This window comes from Antechinus flavipes, chromosome 2 (genome assembly GCF_016432865.1).
Source record: "Antechinus flavipes isolate AdamAnt ecotype Samford, QLD, Australia chromosome 2, AdamAnt_v2, whole genome shotgun sequence".
In the NCBI taxonomy this organism is placed as follows: Eukaryota; Metazoa; Chordata; class Mammalia; order Dasyuromorphia; family Dasyuridae; genus Antechinus; species Antechinus flavipes.
The window spans coordinates 410454373-410481000 of record NC_067399.1 but is presented as its reverse complement, the minus strand read 5'-3'; the positions used below and the strand labels follow the sequence as shown (position 1 = coordinate 410481000).

The 26628-nt window shown below is 39.8% G+C and overlaps 2 protein-coding genes across 3 annotated transcripts in view; one reads left to right on the top strand and one right to left on the bottom strand.

Moving 5' to 3' along the window:
• CCNJL (cyclin J like) overlaps positions 1-9936 on the top strand; it is a 49639-nt gene extending 39703 nt beyond the window's left edge. For both annotated transcript variants that reach the window (XM_051978830.1, XM_051978829.1), the window contains 3 exons: positions 4301-4600; positions 6508-6667; positions 7561-9936. In XM_051978830.1, the coding sequence (XP_051834790.1) occupies positions 4301-4600; positions 6508-6667; positions 7561-7993 (893 nt within the window). In that variant the 3' untranslated portion in view covers positions 7994-9936. The remainder of the gene's footprint in view (positions 1-4300; positions 4601-6507; positions 6668-7560) is intronic.
• A 6169-nt stretch (positions 9937-16105) lies between these two features.
• Positions 16106-26400, bottom strand: FABP6 (fatty acid binding protein 6). Its single transcript, XM_051978828.1, has 4 exons — positions 26280-26400; positions 21768-21943; positions 20587-20676; positions 16106-16232 (listed from the first exon to the last, which is right to left on the bottom strand). Exons 1-4 carry the CDS (start codon positions 26344-26346, stop codon positions 16179-16181), a joined length of 387 nt encoding a protein of 128 aa, XP_051834788.1. The 5' UTR covers positions 26347-26400; the 3' UTR covers positions 16106-16178.
• Between the last annotated feature and the right edge of the window lie 228 nt (positions 26401-26628).

Genomic DNA, 26628 nt, shown 5'->3' with positions numbered 1-26628 from the left:
AGACATTCCCTAGAAACTACACCAGCTTCTCCCCTCACTAAGAGTAAAAATGTAGCTTTCGATCTTGCTCCCTCTCAGATTTGAGGGAGGACTACGTTTAATATTAATTTTGGATCAAGTCAGGAAGGTAAGCTAAGGAAATTTTGAAATGGACAATATTCTGAACTGTGATTCAGTTAGATATAGTTAAACTTTTTTTTGGTCTGAGAGTTGTTACTAGTATTGAAAGCAGGCAGGGCTTGAACATAGACCCAGTTAATCTTTTCATCCTACTTGTATGGTTTAGTACATGGAGTGGAGTGCTTGATGTGGGTCAAGAGTCTTGGGGTTCAAATCCTGCTTCTGAGACTGGCCTGGCAAAGCCTCTGTTTGCTCTTCTGTAAAATGTAGACAATATTATTTGCACTCCCATTATCTGGAAGTGCAAAAGCCTTTCTGAAGAAGGTAAAGTGCCATCCTTAAAAAAACACCAGGAAAGTTCAGGGCCTTAGGATTACCCAGTTTAAGAGAAAACAAAGATTGGTGCATAGGAAATTGCTGAATAGGTTGAAACTTTTATTAGAGGTCAGCAGCTGCTTTCTCTTACAGGTGCTTATTGAAGTATAATTTGTGTTTCTACTTGGGAATATAAACTAGTCTGAATTGAAGTTCTTTCTCACATCCGGGAGAAGGAAATGAAGGATTGGCCAATGATTAACAAGGAACATAAGAATCGGAGAAGTCTTCCTTAAAAATTTCTCTTATAGGGTCAGCTTTAGCTGTTAATAGGGATTTGAAGGTGAGGGTAAGAGAAGAAAGATATTGTCTATTAATTTTTAGCAATGGGAATTTTAACCTCAGAGTGATTGCTTTGGGGTTAAGCAAGGAGGGGGCAGCTAAGATGGCTCGGTGAATAGAACCCTGAGTTAGGAAGTCCTGAGTTCAAATTTACCACATACTTAACTAGCTTTATCCCCCAAGTCACTTGGCTTCTCTTTGTTGCATTTCCTTATTTGTAAAATAGGAATAATAATAATGGCACCTACCTTCCTAGACTATTATGACAATCAAATGAGATGATAGCAAAGAGCTTATTTCTGTGCCTGGTACATAGCAAACTATATATGGAAAGTATTAGGAAAATGATAATTATAAAGCACTTAGCACATAGTGTTCATCGTTGTTGCTAAGTAGTTTTCAATTGTGTCCTGTGGTGATCTCATTTGGAGTTTTTTTTTGTTTTTTTTTTTTGGGGGGGGGGGGGCATTGCAAGCAGGGTTAAGTGACTTGCCCAGGGTTGCACAGCTAGTAAAGATCTGAAGTTGAATTTGAATGACTCCTGGTGCACTATCCACTGTACCACTAAGCTGTCCCATTTGTTTTGAGGGGACTTTTTGGGGGGGAGGATTGTTTGGCAGATACTGGAAGACTTGCCATTTCTTTCTCCAGCTCATTTAACAGATGGGCAGTCACACAGCTAATAAGTGTCTCAGGCCCAGATTTGACCTCAGGAAGTCCAGGCTCAGCATTCTGCCTATTGTGCTGCTTAGTTAGTATTAGTAATAGCATTATATTATCCCAGGTGTTTGTAAGATGGGATTTGGTTGATTAGATTGGATTCTCTCTCCCAGTAATTCTATTTACGACAAAGGATGTATAGCCCTCCCTGTTCTCAAAGAGCTTCTACTTTATTAGATGATGACAGTAAGTTAATAGATAAGAAGATACAAGGTAATTAGAGGAACGAGCCAGCACTAACAGGACAGTTGGCTTGATGTTGATGGCACCTGAGCTGAGCTCTGAGCCTTGGGGGAAGGTAAGCCATCTGAGAGCTGCTGGCACGGACCAGTTTTAGAGGCACCTAAAAGTGGAGAAGGGGAAGTAAGTCAGCAATGCAGAGACTCACCATGATTTCCAGGACTCAAGATGCACTATACTCCCTGCCTCTGCATGATTCGAGTTGCAAAATGGGATACATTTTTGGATATAGACAGTATGGGAATTTTTGTTTGTGCATATTTGTTACAAAGGTTTTTCTTTGTTTTAAACAAGGTGAGAGGGAGAGAAAATAAATTCAAGTTAATTGAAAAACAAATAAAAAGTTGTGGGCTTTTTTTTAAGACTGATAAAGATTTTGCCATATCCCAAGTGAAAGTCACTTAACCCTGTTGCCCCAGTTTCCTCATCTGTCAAAAGAACAAAATAAGTAAGGCCTAAAAAGTGACTTGTTCAAAGCCCAGTAATAAACAGCCCTTCTAATGCCTAGTGACTGCACCATGCAGTGGATAGGAAAGGAATATATAATACCCCCACAATACACAACAGTGTATTGTGTATAATAAATATATTATTTATATATAATAAATAAGCAATAGTATAATTAATAAGCAAAACACTATCTGTAATCTGAGTTTTGTAGGGGGCAGAGTAGTAAGGAAATAGAGGATGTATCTAGAGTCAGGAAAAGCTGAATTTGAATCCTGCCTCAGAAAATACTTATTAGCTGGCAAGTCACTTAATCTCTATGTGCTTTAATTTGCTTATCTGCAAAATGAAGATAATAGTACCCAACACATTTTGCAGACCCTAAAGTGATACATAAGTGTTGGTTATGATAACTTTGATGAATGAAATCTCATATACATTTATTTAAATTAACTGGAAATAGAAAGGGAAGAAATTTACATATTGCCTAATAGTGTCAGGTATTCTATTATGTGCCTTATAGATATCTCATATAATCTTCACAAAAGCCCTCAGAAGGAGGTGCTGCTATTATTTCCATTTTACAATTGAAATTGAGGCAGTTAGATTAAGTGACTTGCCTAGGGTCATACAGTTGTGTATCCACATTTGAACTCAGGTCTCCCAACTCCAGCACTCTCTTTGCTGTTTTGCCTAGCTACCTTGTTCAGTAGGACTTTTCATGATCCCATTTGGGATTTTCTTGGCAAAGATAATGAAATGGTTCGCTGTTCATTTTACAGATGAGGGAACTGAAGCAAACAGGGTTAAGTGATTTGCCCAGGATCACACAGCTAATAAATATCTGAGAATAAATTTGAACTCAAGCCTCCAGGTCTGGCTCTATCCACTGTACCACCTAGCTGCCCTTCTAGCTATCTTTATGTCTTTCAGATGTTGGGGAAATATTCTTGAGAATCCAAAAAAAAAAAAAGTCTGCTTAAGCTGTTGCTAAATTCGTACAACTTTTATGTTACATAGTTTCTCAGTAGATACTAAATTATACAACTGTGGGGATAAAGGGATCTATAGAATTTTTTTAAATGTTTAATATTAAACAGTATGATAACCCATTATACATGTGAAGTCTGACTCCGCAGACTTTTTTTTTGGCTGAGGCAATTGGGGTGAAGTGACTTGCCCAAGTCACACAGCCAGGCAGTGTTAAGTGTCTGAGACCAGATTTGAACTCAGGTCCTCCTGACTTCAGGGCTGGTGCTCTATCCACTGTGTCACCTAGCTGCCCCTTTGTAGACTCTTTTTGACAAGAATTCTTGAACTCAAAAGCTGAGAACAAGTGCTATAATAGAAAGAGAATTGGACTTGGAGGTTGGAGAGTGCCTAGATTTGAATTATGTACTTGTATCTTTACTACTTGATGCCCCTCAATAAGTTATCTTATTTTCCTTATCAGTAAGCCCAGGGCGAAAATATTTATACTAGTAGCAACATGACCTGGTAGAGAGCTGACCTTGGAATCAAGACCACCATGATTCAAATTCCCTTCTTCCAAGTGCTGGCTATGTACAAGTCAATGCCCCAGGTGACCCTCAGGGATTAGTAAGTTGCCAAAAAATGTACAGATCTGCATTGGTTGAGAAGGCTCTCCACCTGCAGTTTTCTACACTTACGAAGTCATAAGATGGGACTGGCTGAGAAAGTACCTATGTGCATATGTGTGTGTGTATACACACATAGATGTATTGTGTGTATGTGTTATACATATTTGCATGTGTATGCATATACAATAACATACAGTTCCCACCCACGTTTTTGGCTACCTGGGGCAGATATTGGACAGGATTTCTATTTTCTATGGTTTCTGGAAATGTGTTGGAAGGTGAAGAAATGATAGGGACTTTCTGGAAGCATATAACAGTAATTTTCCTAGCTGGCATTCTCAAATTAAACATTCCAGGTAGGTGTTCCTCATGTTTTTTGCCCTGCCTTTCCTGCTCTAACATGAACTTATTTTAAAGCCATTTCTTGTGCACTTCATGGCCTCTCTGGACATTAATGAGTCTTCACTATGGGACAGTTTCAGACACTTTCTTGTTTTTCTGTATCCCTTCCCCAGGTAAATTTGAAGAGAAGGATGATCGAGTGCCAAAACTGGAACAGATGAACAGCTTGGGCGTCCTATGCAACCACCAGCTGGTGCTGAGTAAGAAGGAACTTCTCCAGACGGAGCTGCTCCTCCTGGAAGCTTTTGGATGGAACCTCTGCATGCCGACCCCAGCCCACTATGTGGATTACTACCTCTTGTTCTCTCTCGGGGAGAAGGACCTCTGCAACAACTGGCCCATCTTCTCTTTCTCGAAAACCAAAGGTTTCTTGGAGAAATATGCCCACTACTTTCTGGAAGTCTCATTACAAGGTAGGGAGATGGCTGCCCACCTAGGGGCTGGGAGAACGCCAGGGAATTGGCACAAGTCTTCTGTCCCAGGTAGAGGTGGACTGAAGCCCCCTGAGATAGTAGCCAGAATAAAGAGTCGATATGTAAGTAGGGAGTCCCAAATTTCTGCTATACCCTGGTTCTTTGGACTCTCCCATTTAAATGAAAGGAGTTTTTTGGATGTTTGCTACTGTCTCTTCCAGCAATGACTTGTGATCCCAGCTGACTTTGGGCAAAAACCACTTCGTTTTGGGGGTCTTGATTTCCTCACCTGTAAATTAAGAAAGTTGGTATAGATCTAAATCCTAAGTTATTGATTCTGCTTTGAAGGAGAGGTCAAAAGCAAGAGAGTTGACAGAATTCGTAAAAATCATTTCAGGACACAAGACAGGAATTGTTTTTAATTTGATAGCTTTGGTTCATCAGTTCTTTCTAGAGATAGAGAAACATTTTTCATTATGAATTCTTTGGAATTGTTGTGGATTGTTGTCTTGATAAGAATAGCTAATTTTTCACAGTTAATCGTCTTTGTGTGATATTGCTGATACTAGGTAGAATGTTCTGCTTCTGCTCACTTCACTTTGCATTAGTTCATATGAATCTTTCGTGTGTTACCTTCATTTTCAAGTACAGCCCACCCATGACCCAGCCTTCTTAACAAAGATGAAAAACTAAGAGAAAAGTCACTGAATTACCAACACATCAACCAAGTGACAATATATGCATTATTTCACATCTCTATGCCCTCCATCTCTGCAAAGAAAGGGAGAAAGGTACATTTTCTGACCTTCTCCAAGGCCAAGTTTGGTCATTATTATCACAAAGCATGCCATATTTTATTCTTAACATTTGTTTTGTTGAGGTCAGTGATTCTATCATTTTTCTGGTTTTGCTAACTTGATTTTGAATCTTCATTGACTCATGTAAGATTGCCCATGATTCTCTGAATTAGTCATAGTCATCATTTCTTACAGCATAGTAAGAGAGCATTATATTTTACCTACCACAATTTGTTTAACTCTCAGTTCTTTGCTAATACAAAAAGTACTGCTGTAAATATTTTGATGTTTAGGCCCTTCCATTCTGTCTTGAACTTCCTTGAGTTTCACACTTAGCAATGGGATCTCTGGGTTAATTATTATGGATATGTTCATAATTTTTTCCTAGCATTAGTCCAGATAGGTAGCAGCACCTCTAATAAGCAGGACAATTCTGCAAATTTTTTAAAATTCACTTAAAGGGGCCATCCATTCGTCCCAGAAAGCAATTTCTCAAATATCTGTTTAAAAAATAAATATTAGATATTAGAAACACACATTAGAACTCTTATTACTCCATAATTAAGACAAGGAGAAAAAGCTCAATTATGAACTAGAAGACCAAGTCTTACCGTATTTGAAAGCAGCCCTTTCTCAAACCAAAAGAAAAAAGGACTTCTTCCTCCACCTGCCTGACGGAGCTTGAAATTATTCGAAAGGCACAAAGTTTTTTTTGTTTCTCAGGATTAGTGCTTATTTCTTATGAAATGTAGCCAAAGAGGGTCAGAGAGCTTTAAAGTCGTTGAGCCCTTGTCCAGAGTCAACAAAAGAAAAAGCTCTGAAAAAAAAGCAGTTCTGAAGTTTTTGGTACTTCAAGGCTGATGTAGACAATAAGTGTGACCCAATTTGCTGGTTTGCTCCAGCTTCATGAGATCAAGAAACTGAGATAGAACTAAGACAAGAAGGGTGGAGCTCCACCTGCTTTGCAGGTAAGGTACCATTGCTCACCTATTCCTTCAGAGGAGAGATCTGAGTTGACCAGTCGTAAGGTAGCCTCTTAGACATAAAGGGAGAATAGAATTTTTATGAAGACATTTTTCTTCATTCTCTTAATCTTAACTTCTCTTTCAGATCATATTTTTCACAGCTTCCCACCATCTATGGTAGCTGCAGCCTGCATTGGGGCCTCTAGGATTTGCCTGCAGTTCTCCCCCATCTGGCCCAGAGACCTGGAGAGAATATCACATTATTCTATGGAGCAGATCAGTCCGTGTGTTAAAGTCATGCTGTTGTAAGTCTTACCCCATATTCCTTGACGCCATGCCAGCCTAGGGGTCAGTCTGTAGGGGGTCTGTCTAGTTCAGCACACACAACAGCTCCTCACCATTAGAGTGCTTCCATCCTGGTGTAGAGTCTTTGAGTTTTGAGGCAGTCCAGAATGGAGAACGTGTGTGTGTAAGATAAGCACAATAAAAAATAAATTTGCAAAATACTTAGTGTGGGAATGTCAATGCCGCATCTTAGGCAAGGCAAATGTACAGATTGGTTATTATCTAAGTCTTTGATGCTATTTCAAGAGGCCTTGGTATCTCTGGCTAAATGGGCGAGTGACTGATCACCAAATGGTCAGAGAAATCACTGGGGCTACTTAAAGGGCACGAGAGGCAAAAACCCTCAAAAGAAGTTCCCCAGTCACTTGGCTATGAAGGTAAACGAGATCTCTAGGACCAGTGGTGGACTGGAAGAGTGATAGACTGAGTGGATGTCCACGGCCCCCTTGCCTAGGCAGTACTTCCTGAAGGTTTGACCATTTAGACAAGACTAAGGACTCTGTGCCAGCCTGTGAGGAGAAGAGCTATTCTATAGCTTCTTCAAAGAAGCAGTTCTCTTCTTGAGAGACAACATGTCTCCTATGAAACTTGGGCATTGGAAGACCTGAACTTTACTAAGGAACTTTATTTTTTTTTAACCTCTGCCCTTTTATTTCTTTTAAACATGAGTCTCATTTTCCTCATCTGTAAAATGGGACCAATTAGACTTCCTGCCTCAGAGTTGTTATAGGAAGGTGCTATATAATCTAAAAATGTAAATTGCTGTTATTCCAGGGCACAGCAGTTTAAAAATACTTAGTGATTACTTTTATTGCCAACTTTCACCTAACTCTCCTTTGGTTTTCCCCTCCAGGGCTTTCGACAGTGACTTCAAGGATCCCAACAAAGTGAAGAACCAGCCACTAACCCTGCAGTCCCAGGTGTTAGTGCCCAGCACACATCAGGCTCCTACCCAGGTGCTCTTCCAACAGCCAGCCTTCCACCATCCCCTCCCCCAGCTCCCGGCTACTCTGCCCCATATCCAGGCCCCTGTGCAAGACTTGTGCTCAGCCTATCGTGACACGCTCCAGCCCCACCAGGCTGGGAGCTTGCTCTCGGGAAGCACCGGCCCCTCTCTGTATCACCCTTATTCTGCCCTCCAGCCTTCAGCCGTCCAGGCTGTCACCATCCCCGGACCCCTCCCCAGACAGATTGGGGCAGAACCAAGACACTGCATCTCTATGGCCTATGGGAGTAGCTACTTCAGTGGACATCATTCATTCCCAGCTGGATGTTTTGACAGATAAAGTAAAGCCTCTCCAAGACTACATTAAGCTCAAGGCCTGAGTGGAAGAACGAACGAACAGGGGAATCTCATAGTTGCTCGGCCGTCAGCTGTTGTGGGAGATGTGTTAGGATGTCAGCTGCAGAACTTGGTTATTTTTAAGGCCTCTTCTCCCCAGGGCCTTGTTGAAGCACTGACTTAGGGGAATTTTGCCCTTTTTAAAACTGTGAGAGTGGAAAAATGCAATAACATACCTCACCAAGAACATTTCCTTCTGAAAATCTGGTTGTATAGAGATGGCTTCCAGTGCAGGGACTCCAGGGAATCAGAAGGACCTGGCTGGTGGCCAGACTACCTGACCCTGGATAGACTACTAGTCAAAGAATGTTTCCTGTTTTTATTGTTAAAAAAAAAAAAAAAGACTTTATTTCTTATCAATGGCAGCTATACCACTGTAAAATGACACTGAGAAGTTTTTTGATTCTTCTGGAAAATGCCAAGAATGTTGGTGCAGGTTTTTCTTGGCTTGGATGTCAAATGTATGTTTGTTTCTGTTTTTATTGTTTAGATTTGTCACTGTTTTGTTGTTATCGTTGTTTTAATAGAGAAACACATCTGAATACCTGCCTTCTGGGATTGGGTGGATGGGTCCCTTTTTAACTTTTTTTTTAAACCTCAAATATTGCTCTGCCTTGTAGGTATTTAAAGATGCTGCTGCCTCCTGAAGTGACTTAGCTTTTTTGCTCAGTAAGATGTCTTGTTTACAAATTATATCAGGGATTTAATGTTACTTGAAGGTTCCTTAGGAAAAAAAAAAAAAAAGTTTTGTCTGTGAGTGATGCACTGCCCATAATGCTAAAGTGTTCTAAGTTGAACTATTTTATGGCTTGCTTACTAAAAACTGATAGCTAGACTTTCTTCTTGTCAGAAAGAAAAGAAATAATTAGCAAAGGTCGTTTTCTAAGCTTTTTGTAGTTCCAGATGGCCCCTAGACTTTCTGCTAGTGGAGTTTTCCCCTATAATAATCAGCCCCTAGATAAGATCTTTGAAAAGTAAATGACAGTTTTGTTCTCTGCTTCTGTAAAGGATGAGAACCTAGCCTGGGTTTTTGTTTGTATGAAGCAAAGAGATGGAGCATTTGTAAAAATGCAGAGATGTGTTTATTCAAGAGGATGAATGCCCTCAGAACATTTGCTGTCAGATTGGTCAGATTGAAAGGGGCAGTATTGGAGAAGGTTGGTGTACATCTAGAGGGCACTGATGGGAAGTTTGTCAGGAGGGTTGTTCCACAGAGGGAGCCCTAAATCACATTATATCTGACAATATAAACAATGTGCAATAATATTTTTTTTACTCTGACTTATGTGGCCCATGCTCAATGTGTTTTTGAGGGTTGGGAGGCAGGGTGAGAAAAAGGTGGGGAAAGGGAAAAATGAGAAGTTGGATGTTGTCCCTCTAGCACCATATTATGGTCCTTTCCTAAAGTAACTTTTAGGAGAAATCAGTGACGTGTTTCCAACTTCTTTAAGACTACAACAGTGAAAACCCACCCCACCTTCCACCTTGGTGGGCACCAAAAGTTGGTCTCAATCTAATCTGAATAACTTTTCTTGCATAGAAAAGATGAAGTTTTTAATAAAAAGGTAGGTTGAAGGTGGGCGGGGTAGATGAAAAACATAAATATCAAGCAAAAATAAAGCCTTAGAGTGATGCAACATTAAGCATTCCTCTTTTGGAAATTTGGTGTTTTTTTCTGATCTGTTTTCATAGTTTGCGAGCTCTGTCTGGTCTCTACACTATTTTATTGGGCATCCTCTCAGGGTAACAGGTGTGGAGTTAAGGGTTGACAGCAGAATCCAGCAACCAGCCCCACCTTTTCTTCCATTTGGTGAAACTCTCCCTCTCTTTTCTGCTTCCCCTGCTGGTTCCTGGAGGAAAGCTCCCCCAATAAAGAGCTAACTGATTTGTCTTGTCCTGTCTCTTCTTTCCTTACTCATTTAAGAGGCAGAGCCCTCCTACAAGATATGACCGTACTATTGTGTTGGGCTTGACCCTGAATCATCAGTCTGAATTTTGGTTTATTTGAAACAGAACCCTCTGGGTTAAGATTTTCCTCTCCTATTTTAGCTGCTATTTACCCTAGTAGTTTATCACAGGCAATATAAAGTGAGAGATTCTATACTTACTTCACTTAACAGGCATTGAAATTAGAACTGGCAGGGACCTTAGAAAGCCAGTTGTAACTCTCTGATTTTACAGATAAGAAACTGTAGCCTAGAGTAATGATTTTCTCAGGGTCACACAGCTACTAAGTGTCTGAGAGAATTAAAGCCAGGTCTTCCTGACTTCTAAGGGCAGTTTTTTGGACCTCCCTTCTTAAGTGTTTGCTTAGTGCGAGCCACTTAGGATGAAAGTATGAATGTGAGCAAAGTTGGGAAGCATAAGAAATAATAGAAAAATGCTCTGAGAACTTGAAAAGAATAGTTGTAACTGAGAGGTTTCCTGGAGAAATTGTCATTTGAGCTAAAACTGTGAAAAGTCATATAACATTTAAAATTAGCTTGTCCAAATGAGAACTGAGTGCTAAACATTTTTAGATGACAGTGAATTTATTTTCTCAAAATAACCCACTACATCCAGTCTTTGTTTATGACACTAACTGGCTTAGGAGACTGTGTTTTCCTAGGTCATTTACATGGTCTAGTGATCACAAACGCTTCACTGACTGGTTCCAAATGAATGAGATCCTGTACTGCTCTCTTTGGGTCATACCAGGTGTGTTGAGGGCGATTAGACTCAGCCAAATAGAAGAGCAGCTTTGCTGCCTTTTTCTCTTTGTGAATAGCTCATACCAGCCAGCTTGGCGAGGGATCGTGGCCAATAAGTCCTCCCCAGTGGCTCTGTTCGGTTTGTGGGCAGCTGTGCTCACTCTCAGATTGAGAGGAAGCCCAGTCTTTCCACTCCCAAGAATTCACCAAAGCTCCCCTCCACTGCCCATTCTTGGAGGGAAAGATGGGCAGCCCATGAAATTGGCTATTGGGAGGCTGATTCTTTATGGACTCAGGCAGAGAGACCCCAGGGAAACAGACCTTGAGTTTGGGGATGAGAGAGCCAGTTTGCTGCAAAGGGCATTGATGGGAAGTTTGTCAAGAGGGTTGTTCCACAGATGGAGCCCTAAATCACATTAGCAATGTGGCAGTGCCCAGGAAGCTATTTATCTGACTGCTGGTAAGTGTGCGCCTAGGAAATCCATTTCTATTTAGAAGATCAGAAAGGGGAGAGGGGAAGGGAGGAGGCAAGCCAATTCTTTACTTTTATGATCCCATTTCCATAATGCTGTGTCACATTCAGGACCCAACTGAGACTTATCAACCAGGTACGCTCTTCAGCCCACTCATTCTTAGAATCACTGTAACATAGAATGTTGGTGCTCGACAGGACTAAAGCAAGTCTAGTCCAATTGGGGATCTATTACAGCAATCTTATTCTACCGATGAGGAAATTAGCTCCAAAAGGAAAAGTGAGGTCCAAAGTCACATAGTTTTATACCACCCAGACTTATCTTGTTTCCATCCTTCATTATGTTGATCTCAAGTGAGTTCAGAGGGCTGGATCTACCCAGCTATTGAAGCTACTTTTTGTACGTAGCATTTCTTGGGGAACTTTGGAAAAAGTGGAATTGTGAATTGAATATTGAACTCAATATCAACTCCTGTGTCAAGTGCAAGGAGACAGCCAGACACCCTAATCATTGAGGAAAGTACAGTAGGCTAGATGGAGTTGAGATAGTCTTTTTTAAAAAATGGGCAAGGGTATTCATTCACCTGTCGTCCTCAGTTTTCACATTATTCAAGTAAGGGGATTGACTTGATGGGTTCTTTCCTAGTCTAAATCCTATGATTTTCACTCTTGTTTTCTCCATCAAGAAAGCAGCCTCCCCTTTGTTGTCTCAGACTCCCTGCCTGGGTCGTCTGGGAATCTCTGTTGACGCAAACTTCAGCAAATAAAGAATCAATCTCAAAGTTGATCAGTCCTCTATCAGAATAAATGTTGATTCACTGATCTTCCTGAGGAGGATTCTGAAAGCCCAAAGGGAGCTAGACATCCAAGAAAGGTGTCTGAAGAAATTACTAAGGAAAATATAATGGATTCTGCTAATCCAATCACTAGTGCTAATGGGATTTCTAAGGAGAATAATTTATCCAATTTAGCAAAAGAAGCTTTCCCACACATACTTAAAACCATTTCTGTAGCACCAAGTTTGCATACCACCACCTACTTAATTATAAGCACTGATTGAGGTATTCATTTAAAAATGTCAGCTGTTGAAACTACTGTTTGTAATAGCATTTTGAGGGGAAGTTTGGAAAAAGTCGAATTGTGAATAGAATATTGATCTCAATATCAAGTCAAGAAGTCCTCGGTTTAAATTCTGCTGACATTCAGCTGTGTGACTCCTTAACTTCTATCTCAGTTTCTTCATCTGTATAATTGCCCAAGAAGCCTAGGATCAAGTGAGATAATATATGTGAAGTACTATGCAAATTATATAAATGCCAGTGTAGTTTTAATGCCTTAATTTATATTAATTTTGCTATATTATTATTATTATACTTTAGGCAAACTTACTGATCAATTAATTTTTGTACTTATAAAACAATAAAAATTTTCATAGTTCCCCCATGACCCCTCTTTTTTTTGTTTCTATAGTACAATATTTTTTAAACATATTGAAGGAGAATGGTGCAAGGGGAAAAATGAGATTTGTTTTCATTCTTCCTCACCCTTCAAAGCCATTTTCACTTTGATAAACCTCTAACACTGCCTCAGGATACAATCACACACAGCATCATGGTACTAGAATGTAACTATAGAAGTTAATTAGGACTCAGGTAGCCCCCTTACTTAAAGATGAGAAAATAGAACCCAGGTGAGTTCTTTAGACCTATAAGTCTAAAGGTGCTTCTCTTCATAGATGGTAAGAATTGCTAGAGCAGCCTTGAAAGCACTTATCTTAGATATCTATACACATAAGCTTAAATACATCTACAACCCAAAGTCTTTTCCCATTTGATAACTCAAAACCAAATGCTTTCCCTGCAAAAGTTTTGGTTTCAAAGGTGTCCAGAATAGGGAATGGAGCCCCACCTGGTGGTCAAGAAGTATCAGCACCTAAAATCACTTTGGCTGGAAAAAAGATGTGTTCTGGGAGATTGCATATAGGTGTGCAGTTGAAAAATATAATAATAAATAGAATTTAAATTTCTTGTGATAGGCAATAGGGAGCCACTGAAGAATCTTGAGCTTGGGAGTGATAAGATAATTGTTTTAAGATCCTCAAGATCATGTAGCAAGATAGGATATCAGACACTGAGGTTTTTTCTTAAAACTAAACTGCCAACATTCCAACTCTACTGCAGAGAGCACAACTCCATTGGGCTGGCCACATTGTTTAAATGCCAAATGTATGCTTGCCAAAAAAAAATTAACTCACCTAAAGCAAGTGCTCACAATGTGGTCAGAAAAAGTAATACAAGGGATACTCTCAAGGTCTGTCTAAAGAACTTTATTATTATTATTATATCACATGTTTCATTCATACAATCCATTTCCAAAATAGGCAGCTATCTCTTTTGCAATTGACAAAACAAGTATCAGATGAAATGATTTGCCTATAATCACAGGAGTGTATTTTGGGAAGTTGATGAAGCCCCCCAATCCTATTAAAGAGGGGTAGGATTGGAGATGTGAAGAAGGGACAGAAGTTGGGTGGAGAAAGAAGGTTGATAAATTTCCACCCTGCAGTTTGTATTTGTCCTTGTTTCAAAGAAGTGAATTTGAGTTTTTCATCCTAATTACAGCTAACTCTGTTATTTAGAGACTTATTATCCAAGCTCATTATAAGTAATTATTCAATCTGGAGGGGGAAGAACAATGCTGCTGGTTTAATTTAATGCCTACCTAGTTCACTTAATTAGTAATAAGTCTTGGTAGAATGATGAACTTGAGAGGTGGTGGGAAGGACCATTCTTGGGGAAATGAGCCAGAATCGTGGCAGTCCTCAAGATGGGGGGCTAATAGGTAGCAAAGGACTTTTGAAATCTGGGGCCAAGGATGAACACACAAGAACATCATCATTCCTTGTATTTACAAAGCACATGGAGCATGCTCACATTATCATCTTTGTACACTAGAAGAGGAAATTCCCTCAAGGCAGAAGGTAACTTAGCTCTGATTTACTGTCTGAAACAAGTGGTAGAAACAGATCAAATTCTAGCTGTCTGGCTTTAGACAAGTCATCTGATCTGTCTGCCTCAGTTTCCTTATCTAAAAGGAGGGTAATAATAACCACCACCTCACAGAGTTGTGAGGATCAGATGAAGTAAACCCATAATACTTTAAATTAGGGAGCTGCCCAGGGCACTGACAGGCAACAGTGAAATAGGACCTGAAATTTGGAAGACTCCGTGTCCTGAGTTCAAATCTGTCCTCAGAACCTAGCTGTGTGACCCTGGGAAGTCACTTAACCTTGTTTGCTTCAGTTTCCTCATCTATAGAATGAGCTGGAGAAAGAAATGGCAAACTACTCTTTTGCCAAAACAGCAAAAAATGGGGTCATAAAGAGTCAGACGCAACTCAAAAAAGAACTAAACAATAAAACTGGGGCACTTGTATCTTTGGTTACTCAGCTAATAAATGTGGGAAGCAGCCCTTGAACTCAGGTTCCCCCCATCCTTCCTTCTCTACAAACCATGGCTGCCTTTTAGGTGGACAGGTAGGGAAATATTATTATCCCCCATTTTACAGATGAGAAAATTGAGGAAAAAGAGGGGTGAGGTAATTTGGCCATAGTACCAGACTAATGCGTACATCCAGGACTTAAAAGTAGGTTTCCTGAGTCAGTTTCTTAGAATCCATCTAGTCTCAGGGAGAGACAGGAAAGCATTCCTGGAGCCTATAGGCAATTTCCAGAAACCTCCAGTGGGGGGGTAGGGTCCACACTGGCCTTCCCTCAAGACCAGAATTTAACCACTATGCCCTTCTTTGTCTCTGACCCCCACCCCACTCCTTAGCCTTTCAGTGTCCTTATGTTGTTATTTAGCTGATCAGTGACCCCATTTGGGGTTTTCTTGGCTAAGATACTTGGAATAGTTTGCCATTTTCTTCTCCAGCTCATTTTTACAAATGAGGAACCTGGGGAAAGAAGGGTTAAAAGTGGCTTGCCCAGGGTCACACAGCTAGTAAATGTGTGAGGCTGAATTTGAACTCAGGTCCTCTTGACTCCAGACCCGGCATTCTGTTCACTTAGCTGCTCCCCCTTATTTGTGTAGCCTTCCCTCATCAGGATGTGAGCTCTCTGAGGTCGGGGACTCTTTTTGCTTGTATTTGTAGCCCTAGCATTTAATACAAAGTCTGGCACATAGTAAAGCATATTAATAAATACTTCATGACTGACTGCCCTGGGAGAGTGGAGTAAACCCACAAAGATTCCACCTGGCAAAGGTTCATGGGATAAAAGAAAGCAATAGATAAAGTCAAAGGGTCAGGCTTCAAATCTTGGCCATACCACATAGGGGACTTTATGCAAAATTCTTAGCCTCTCTGGGCCCCACTTCCCTCCTAAATGAGTTAAGATCCCTTTTAAATCTATAATCCTACTTTGTGTCTCCCATTTCCTGTGTTCCCTTTTGTCTTCTTCCTCACTCTTCCCCTCACAATGGCTGCAATTCCCCACTGTATCTGTCCTGGCTCCCATTCCCCATTAATCTAATAAATTCATTCTTGTTTGCAAGAGCCACCAAAGGAAATCACTTTCAAAAATGCAAACCAGCTGGGTGCCTTGACCAAAACCAATGACAATGATAGAATAGACATAGTGGTACCCCACCATTCTGGATGAGATTGTGGGATGGTGACTTTCCTCCTACTGCCTGATTCTTTCTCCTCCCCCTTTCCTCTACCTTTTAATCCTTCCTGGGAGGGAGGTCCCAGGACAGATGTTCCAACACTATCATGTAATTCACAGAAACCTAAGATCCTCTTCTTGTCCAACCCCAATCCCCTGACACAAGATGTTTCAAGACAACAAAAATTACTGAGTTCTAGAGACCAAGACATTCCCAAATACTGGATGTTTGTGTTTAAAAGTGGTTTTATTTAAACTTCCCTCCCTCTCCTTGCAAGGAGGATTCCAGGATTTTGGCTGCTTAAGACAATTTCTTGCTGACTCTTTCGTAGGTCACACCGCCACTAGTGGAAATCTTAAAAAAAAAAAAAAAAAAGTTGTTAGAAATCATCAAGCATTTAAGCATTTAATATGTGCCAGGCATGGTGCTAAGTATTGAGTATCCCTCCCCCAAACCCAAGGTTTCTGCCCTCCAGGAATTCACATTCCAACGGATGAGACTGCATACCAACAATTATGTATCTAGAAGACAGAGGCCCTGTAAATAGAAGCTGATTTCTGAAGGAAAGCTTGGGGTGGGCTAGAGGTGGGGAGCAGGCAGGATACTATGAAAGACTGGAGACCCAGATCTAAATCCTGTCTCTGCTGCTTATCTATTCAATTCAATAAAATAAATAAATAAAAATAAAAATCAATTCAATTTAACCTACAAGGTGCCAAGTATAGTGCTAAAGCAAAAGATAACCCTTTCCCCTCGGGACTGTAATCTAAGGGGTGGGGGCAGGAGGTGGGAACAACATGCAAATAGATAAATACAAATCAAGCTATGTACAGGATAAAATCAAGCTCTTTGACCTTTAATAAGTCACTTTTTTTTGTGCCTCAGAGATTTTAACCAATTACTCAAATCTAAAATCCTCCATCCCAAAAAGTCTTTGTGATGTTGAAGAGAAAACCATGTGGTGAGGGAAAGTAGAAGTACTAGACCTGGAGTTGGGGACCGAGTTTAAGTTCCAGCTCTTGTCACGCTATTAGCTGTGAGAACTTGAGTGAGTCCTTTTACCTCAGTCTCAATTTGCTCTTCTATAAAATAGGGTTGCTACATTTGGGAGAGCTTAGCCCCAGAATCTCACAAATACTGACTTCCAGTTATTTATCCTCTTAACGTCCTCAGGTATCTCTCAGGCTACAGAAAACACAATATTACATGAACCCCTACATTAATGAAAACCTAAGGCCCAGGTTAAAAAAATGGGAGCAATAATTATTGTGAGACTTATATGATCTCACAGGGATTTGGGGGGGAAAGCACTTTTAAAAATGCAAAGCTCTGAAGAAAAAGAACTATGACTAAATGAGAGAAGAATACTATGCAAGAGTCATTATCATCTTCTGAAGGATTGATTGCTTTCCATATGTCTGCCAAAAGCCCCACTCTCCAGGGTCCAAAAAGCCACTGTTTCCTTTGGCAAACAAGGCTTGGAAATGGAGGTGGGCCCTGCATACCTGAACTCTGAGACACAAGGTCATAAAAGATTGTTAGATGCTTCCAGGTCCCAGGAAATAGGTCCTTACTGGGAGGGGGTTTCAGTGCATTCTCTTGGACAAATCTGGTTCTGATTCCCGTGGAATCCTAACAATAGTCTCATAAATTCCAAGAGCCAAGAAGCCCTGGTGAGAACAGCTGATTTCAGGCATGTCTCTTCCACTTGCTGGACCTTAGCTTCCTTTTTTATAAACTGAAGGAAATAGACTAAAAGCTCAAAGGGCGTTTTGAGCTCTGACATTTTATAGCTCTGATTCTAGGGAAAAGATTAAGGAGACACAGTGGTAATAATAATAGCTAGCATTTAAATAGCCTTTTAAGGGTTGCACAGTGGTTTACATATATTATCTCATAATCCTCACAATAACCTCATGAGGTAGGTATTATTATCTCTGTTTTATTACTGAAGAAAGTGTGGCTGAAATATGCACCTAAGAGACATACATACAGTTAGCATCTGAAGAGAGATTTGAACCCTGGATTCCTGACTCTCAGTTTACCACTCTGTCCATTAAGTCATGTTGCTTCCCATAGAATGAAAAAAGGGCTGGCTTTTGAAGCAGAGAACCTGAGTTCAAATGTAGCCTTTGGTGCTTGCTACCTAGCTAATCCCAACCAAATTATCTATACATTTTATCCTATGTAAATGAGGAGAGAAGAGGGGAGCTAGATGGTATCATAATACACAGAGCTCCAGGTCCATAGTTACGAAGATTCATCTTCATGAGTTCACATCTGGACAAAGCACTTCACACTGTTTGCCTCAGTTTCCTCATCTATAAAGTGAGCTGGAGAAAGAAATGGCAAACCACTCTAGTAGTTTTGCCAAGAAAACCCTAAATGGGATCACAAAGAGTCAGATATGATTGGATAACTGAACAAAAATGAAGAGAAAAGTAGACTAGATCAGGTTTCTGAGGTCCCTTCTAGTGCCAGATAGATGGTCCTATGATTTCCCTAATCCTGACTCTGATTCTCAAACTGGTGGAACTATGGCATTTTCTTCTACCCCATTCCAGTCTACTAGAGGAATTTTAGGATTTAGATTTGGAAGGAATCTTGGAGATCAACTTCTTAGAGATCCAACCCCCTCATTTTGCAGGTAAGAAAATTAAGACCAAGAAAGAGGAGGTCACATGATCTGCTTAAAGTCACAAAGATGGCAAATTGAAGAGTCAGGTTTGAACCTAATCCTTGGGTTGTAAATCTAGTGTAATTTCTGGGTCCATCAGGCTGTAATCTTTTATCTGACAGGAGCCTCATCCATGATCCTCCCTCATCCCCCTCTCCCAAAGCCACTACCATGGAGTCTTTTCAAAGGAACCAGGTAGGGCTAGATGCACACTTGCAACATGGCCTGCTGTCTGCAGGAATATTGAGATTATTTCACAGGCCAAGTTCTTCAACCCAAGATACAACAAGATAGGCCAATTTGCACTGTTGGTGTTTAGTCATTTCAGTCATGTCTTACTCTTCATGACCTCATTTGGGATTTTCTTGGCCAAAGATACTGGAGTGAGTTCGCCATTTCCTTCTCCAGATTATTTTTACAGATGAAGAAACTGATGCAGTCAAGTGACTTGCCCAGAGTCATACAGCTAGTAAGTCTCATTTGAATTAGAATGTCTTAACATGGAACAGCAAAGAATGAGTGCAATTCTTTTTTCATCCATAATATCCAAGGAACAAAGAGGAAGATGAGAGGAAAGAAGAAGAAATGAAAAAGATAACTTTGTGGAGAAAATTGGAGCATTCTAGAGATGTTTAGTCACTACAAAGTGGAATGGAACTGAAGGCCTCTCTCCAATAGAAAATAAAAACACCCCCTTCTACTTCACCTTGAATAGCCTATCATTCGCTCTCCCTTCTTATGAGAAGGGTTTCAGGGGAAAGAGAAAAATGATCTGAGGATTCCTAAAAAGGAAAATAAAAAGATATAGTGTACCATTGGGGAGACATTGGGGAAAGGAGACAGAAAGAGCACTAGCTCTGAAGTCAAAAGTCATGAGTTCAAATCCTGATTCTGGCATTACCTATGTGACCATAAGCAATTTACTTTCCCTCCCTTCCTCGGATTCCCGATCTGTAAAATAAAGAAATTGGACTGGTCTCTGAGGTCCCTTCTAGCTTGGGAGTTTGATAACCTAGAATCAATTAACTTTTTAAAATGTATTATTTTGATAAGTTTTTCAATAAAATTGTTTTTCTTTGTAACCTTGTGTGTTTTATGCATTTATTATTCTTGTGAGTTCATAGATTTCATCAGACACAAAGGGTTCCAGCATACACAAAAAAAGGTTAAAAATTGTTGATCTAACTAAAGAAGGGAAAGGGACCTGTATATGCCAAAATGCTTGTGGCAGCCCTGTTTGTAGTGGCTAGAAACTGGAAATTGAATGGATGCCCATCAATTGGAGAATGGCTGGGTAAATTGTGGTATATGAATGTTATGGAATATTATTGTTCTGTAAGAAATGACCAGCAGGATGAATACAGAGAGGCTTGGAGAGACTTACATGAACTGATGCTAAGTGAAATGAGCAGAACCAGGAGATCATTATACACTTCGACAACGATACTGTATGAGGATGTATTCTGGAAGTGGATTTCTTTGACAAAGAGACCTAACTGAGTTTCAATGGATAAATAATGGACAGAAGCAGCTACACCCAAAGAAAGAACACTGGGAAACGAATGTGAACTATTTGCATTTTTGTTTTTCTTCCTGGGTTATTTTTACCTTCTGAATCCAATTCTCCCTGTGCAACAAGAGAACTGTTCAGTTCTGCAAACATATATTGTACCTAGGATATACTGCAACATATCTAACATATATAGGACTGCTTGCCATCTAGGGGAGGGGGTGGAGGGAGGGAGGGAAAAAATCGGAACAGAAGCGAGTGCAAGGGATAATGTTGTAAAAAAAAAAAAATTACCCTGGCATGGATTCTGTCAATATAAAGTTATTATTAAATTTTAAAAAAATTGTTGATCTAGAAACCATGATAACAAATAGGAAGGGCAGGTTTTCCCCAGAGAAGAGCCCTTTATTCATTGAAATGTCAGTTGATACAAAATTTTCAAGGCTGGACAGTATACTGGTTTCCCTCTGTAAGCAGCCCAGGGACTATCTTGGATTTCTTGAGGTATATCCCAGACTTACCTCCACCAGTTTTCCCCCTACAATCTCTGAGGTTTGTTGATAGTTGGGGAAGTTAGCCACAATCTTGCTCCCCTCCATCTGCACTGTGGCCTGAGATAAAAGCAAATATAGCCCCTAAATTACTTAATTTCTCCAAGTACAAACTGACTAGAAACAATACAAGAACTTTATAGGGGATAACTAGTAACTTCTTGGCAGGACCATAAAAAGGGAAGCAAGCATGATATGAGAAAAGAGGGTCTAGGGTAGTGAATTCTAAGATGAAGTCTGGTGGAGGAGAGCTCAGGATGACAAAGAAGCATTAAGTATCTTTAAGGTGGAGTGAGCAAACATTTGTTACAGGTACAGAGGAAGACTGAGGGAACATAGGCTGGGACTGGGAAGAAGGGATAGTGATAAATTCCCACTCCTTGCCACCAAGGTATCTAAATATTGCTTTCTAGGGGAATAAGAGCTAATAATAGCTGGGACACAGTAATAATGGTGTGACTTGGATTCATGGAAAAACTTGGAATATATTTCTTGACAAAAGAATCTGGATTAATTAATGCCCCAGGCTCCAATCCTACCTTCCTAATTATCCTGGAGACTGAGATGAGGGAACAGAGCAAGTTGACCTTTCAGAGAATTAGAGAAATAAGAATTTGTGTGTCCCTGGTAGAGAAAAGGACACCAGAACTTAGCTCTCTTTTCAATTGAATCACCAATGAGGTGATTCACAATAATTCCAATAGACTTATGATGGAAAGAGCCCATCCACATCCAGAGAGAACTATGGAGACTGAATGTGAATCAAAGCATAGTATTTTCATCTTTTTGTTGTTATTGTTAGATTTTTTTCTCTCTCTCGTGTTTTTTCCCCTTTTGGTCTGAAATTTCTTGCCCAGCATGACAAATATGGAGATATGTTTAAAAGAATTGTACATGTTTAACCTATATGGGATTGTTTGTTGCATAGGGCAGGGAAAGGAGTCAGGGGTGAAGGTGGGCAGGGGAAGGAAGAGGATGAAAAATTTGGAGCACAAAGCTTTGCAAAGGTGAATCTTGAAAACTATCTTTGCATGTATTTGGAAAAATAAAATACTATTTAAAAAAAATAAAAGAAAGAAAAGGGCATCAGCCCTAGATGAGCCTACACTGTGGGAGAGAAGATATACCTGAGTGACCATGTCATCTCTCACCTTGAACTTCTTTCCTCCCATGGTTTCCATTTCAGACTCCTTGCCAATGGTGAATTTGTTTGTCACGGTATGACCATCTGGGTAGGTATGGATCCAGGTAAAGTTGTTCCCATCTTGAATCACCTCAGTGATAGTCTTGAAGTGTCTATATTTTTCAATGGTACTACTGGAGAGTCCTAAGGGGGAAAACATCATATTTATTGTTTACAATCAATTCTTTGAAAGAAAAAAATTCTCTTTTCCTTAGGAAACCCTTAAGTTTCCTCATTTGGTTTTCTTTTTTGAGGCAGTTGGGATTTAACCCCCACAAGTCACTTAAAACTTGACCAGAATCTAATAAGTGTTTGAAGCCACATTTGAACTCAAATCCTTTAGACCCCAAGGTTGGGGTTCTAGCCACTGAACCATCCTAGCTACTCCTCAATTGAGTCTGAGACTAATTCAGGCCTTTTTCCTGCATTAGTGCAATGTGCTCATTGCTCTCCCTGCCTCTAGTCTCTCCTCTCCAATTAATCCTTCATGTGGTCAGCAAAGTGATATTACTAAATTATAGGTCTGATGTTGTCACAGTCTTGCTCAATAAATTCCAATGGTTCTCTATTACTTCTCAGATCAAATACAAATCCTATTTGTTATTTTAAATCTTTCACACTCTGGCTCTAACCTATCTTTCCAGGCTTATTATACAATACTGAAGGCAACTAAGTGATAGCCATGTGGATAGAAGTGTGGGCTTGGAGTTAGAAAAACCTAGGTTCAAATGTGACTCCATAGGAGTACTAGCTGTGTGACCCTTGACAGGTCACTTAACCTCCATTTCCCTTGGCTTCCTCATCTATAAAAGGAAGATGATAATAATTGTACCTACCTTGCAGGGTTGTTGTGAGAATCAAATAAGATAATAATAGTAAAACACAGCATAGTGTCTGGAATAATGTGAATCCTATATAAATGTTAGTTGCTATTATTATTTTTATGCTTCCTTTTATATGCTCCATAGTCAGTCAAACAAGCCACTCATTGAGCTATTTCCAAAGACTTGCACAGGTTGTCCCCCTGGCACTCTCTCTTCATCTCCAAATTCTTAGAATCCCTAGTTTCTGCTTGCATTTATGGTTTTCCTCCTGGGTTATTTATACCTTCTGAATCCAATTCTCCCTGTGCAACAAGAAAACTGTTCAGTTCTGCACACATATATTGTATCTAGGATATACTGCAACCCATTCAACATGTAAAGGACTCTTGCCATCTCAGGGAAGGGGTGGAGGGAGGGAGGGGTAAAATCGGAATAGAAATGAATGCAAGGGATAATGCTGTAAAAATTACCCTGGCATGCGTTCTATCAATAAAAAATTATTAAAAAAAAAAAAAAAGAATCCCTAGTTTCCTTCAAAGCTTAGTTCAAGCACCCTATGTGAGACCTTTCCAGATTCATCCCAATTGCTATAGCCTTCCTCCCCTACTGCCTGCAAAAACCACACAAAACAAAACAAAAACCATGTATTTTTGATATATACATTGTATATGTATTTATATGTACTTGTTGTCTAGCCAAAGAGAAAGATAGTTCCTTGAAGGCAGTAACAGTTTCCATTTTGTCTTTGTATTCCCAACATTGGACAACTAGGTAATGCAATGGAAAGAGCCCTGGTCTGGGACTCAGGAAGACTTAACTTCCTAAGTTCAAATCTGGCCCCAGACACTTTCTAGTTATATGACCCTTGGCAAGTCACTTTATCCTGTTTACCTCAATTTCTCCATTTGTAAAAAGCTAAGGTAAAGAAATAGCAGACCATTTCAGTATCTTTGCCAAGAAAGTCCCACAGAGGATCACAAAAAAAGTCAGACATGGATGAAAAATGAAAAATTCCCAACATTTAGCATAACACCCAGCATACAACAGACATGATTGATTGCCCTCTTAAGGTGAAATATAGAAATCTCTGAAAAAAAGGTTTCCTCTTCTCCTGCCTTGTCCTCTATAACAAAAAGAAAGACAGAGTTAAGGAATCATTGTAAAACCTGAAGAGATCATCTAGCTTTCAAATTTGGGGCCTACAAAATTCCTGAGTGCACCAGAACTAGATTAAAATGTAATTGGGATGTTTTATTTTTTATTTTTAAAATATATGCACAGATAATTTTTCAACATTGATCTTTGCATAGCCTTGTATTTCAGATTTTCTCCTCCTTCCCTCCCCTCCCTCCCCTAGAGGCCAAGCAATCCAATAAATGTTATATATGTTAAAATATAGGATATGTTTGTTAAAAAAAAAAATACAACACAGTTAACATTAATTTTGTTTTTCTAAGTCAATAGATGACCCCCATTTCTACTTGAGTCTGACACCCCTGATCCAATTCCAGCTGCTATATGTTAAATAGACTGAGAAGCTAATAGAGAAGTGAAGAGGTTTATTTGCCCATGGTTACCCAGGGGATAAATCAGTAGGCAGAACTGGGTATCCTATGACCCACACTATGCTTTCTCCTGTGATTCCTGTGGATAATTTGATTTAATTGAACTATTAAGTGCCTGCTATGATTATCTCCAATTTACTCTGCAATACATCTTGCTTGTTTGTGTGAGCCCGTTTTTAGCTTTCTCTGTGTATCCAGTGCTTAGCCCAGAGCTTAATAAATGTTGGTTGACTTGGAAGGGATAATATTAAGCACAAGAAGCCTAAGTCCCTGCCATCCCCATAGCGTCAGTTACTCCATAGAGTAAGGAGCAAACATTCCAACATCCTCTAAAAGTCTTTCCTTTTACCTAGCACTGACTCACCACAAAAAGCCATAATATTACCACCTTGATTTGGGGAAGGCTTTTAGCTTTTATAGGACTTTCACATCTGCTTTCTCACCCTGTGAGGTAGAACAACAAACTTCAGTCCAGGGAGGTCAAGGGAATTACACAGGAACACACAGCTAACTAACTCAAAGGTGGAGCCCAGGTCTTTTGACTCTTAACCCAAGTCCTTTTCACATTGGCTGCTGCCCACATGACAAAAACCCTAAACTTAAGGCATGAATGGCCAAAGAACAAAAGGAAGAAACACCATTAGCATTCCTTTCTCTTCCCCTATCTAGCTGGATGATCTTGAGGCTATCCTAGGATTTCAGTCTTGCTTCCTATGGTAAGATCAACATTCCAGGGCCTCAAAGACTTCCTCAGGTTCCTTACAGGAAACATTTTACCTGATGTGCTTATAAAGGTGAGATTGGTGACCCCCAGTCACTGGATGGCTGGAAACACAAAAGGCTTTAGTTCCAAGGTTCCCAGACTGAGAGGGGCCATAAGATATTTTAAATTCTCAGGGGAAACACAACAAATGAATGTTCATTGCTAAATACTAAAGCTCAGCAAACTCTATTTCCATTCATGATCACTTATCATTGAGAAAATAAAATTTTATTTTGTCGTTGCCCTACCCTTCGTGACTTATTTTGGGGTTTTCTTGGCAAAGATACTGGAGTGATTTATCATTTCCTTCTCTAGCTTATTTTATAGATGAGGAAATTGAGGCAAACAGAGTTAAATGATTTGCTCAGTCACACAGCCAACAAGTGTCTGAGGATACATTCAAAATCAGGTTTTTCTAACTCTGACCACTGAGCAATAAGCTGCCTCTATGGATTTTGGTGGTTACTGTGTATAAAAAGTAAGAACTACAAGAAAATCAAAGTGGAAGAAAAAATGAGGGTGTCAGTGTTATACCTGATTCTAAGGTTTGAGAAGCTGAGCAATGCCCAAAGGGTATACACATCACATCAATAATTAATTGTGGTAATTTAAAAATGGATTTAAGATATTCCTTTTTCTTTCATTTTATATGTATTTTTTAAACTTCTCCTAAGTAGTTAGGATACCATTACTTATTAAATTGTTTGGATCTAATTAGTTAATAAAGGAAAATGGCAGGCATTTCTTTTGGCCTAAGGGCATCATGAAAAAATTGCTAACACTAGGAGCCTGTAAATAGGGAAAGTTTGGGGACATGTGTCTTTGTTCTCTTCAGTAGCTGGAGCAGAAGAACAGGATCCAAGATGCAGTATTATAGGAAAGAGTACCAGAGTTAATACAGAAGACCAGAGTTTTAATCCCAATTATATTACTAATTCACTTCATTTCCTCTCTCTCCCCCGCCTCCCCACTATATTTAAGATTTCATTTTACTTTCAAGTGTTAAAAATTTACCTAAGGGTACTTGACAGATTAAGTGCCCAGGGTCATATAGACAATATGCATCAGAAATAGAACTGAAACCCAAGTCTTCCTGAATCTGGGATTAGCTCCCTATTCAGTTCTCCAAGTTCTCTCTCTGCCTCAATCCATCCATCAATTAAATGAGTAATTGCTACCTTGCCTAGTTTCTAGATTAGCTACAAAAAACAATTGAGCAAAAGTGGTTTGAAAATACCAAATACTCCTACAAACTAAGATTATGAGGAATTGTTATTTCCTAGATCTATTACAACTTTATCAGAAAAAATTCCAGATAAGCCACTTACCCAGACATTTCAGGAACTCTTCATAGTTCTTTTCACTCTCAACTTCATATTTGCCGGTGAAGCTCATTCTGAAAGGAAGTCGGATAGATAGAAGGTAGAAAGCAACCTCACAGTTTAGGAGTCAATGAAGAAGCTCCCCACTAGAGGTTTATAAATTCTCCGTGAAGCCTCTGTCCAGCCCTCAAATCACCCCACTGTTCCCCACCCTACCCTCAAGATTTTATGAAGGGTCAATCAAAAGGAGGAAGAAGACTGTCTTCAACCTTGAGGTTGTTGAACCTCCAGTTTGGCTGAATTCCCACTGTTCTTCCTTGACCTTGGAAGATCTAAGACTTTTATTTGCTTTAAT

Bases quoted from the DNA above. Each gene is read 5' to 3' on its own strand.
- FABP6 (XM_051978828.1), bottom strand. From the start codon at position 26,346: ATGAGCTTCACCGGCAAATATGAAGTTGAGAGTGAAAAGAACTATGAA. The intron at 20,677-21,767 runs GTGAGAGATGAC...CTTTTATCTCAG, and splicing joins TGGGAGGAAAGAAGTTCAAG to GCCACAGTGCAGATGGAGGG. The intron at 16,233-20,586 runs GTAAGTCTGGGA...TTTTTTTTTAAG, and splicing joins TAGGGGGAAAACTGGTGGAG to ATTTCCACTAGTGGCGGTGT.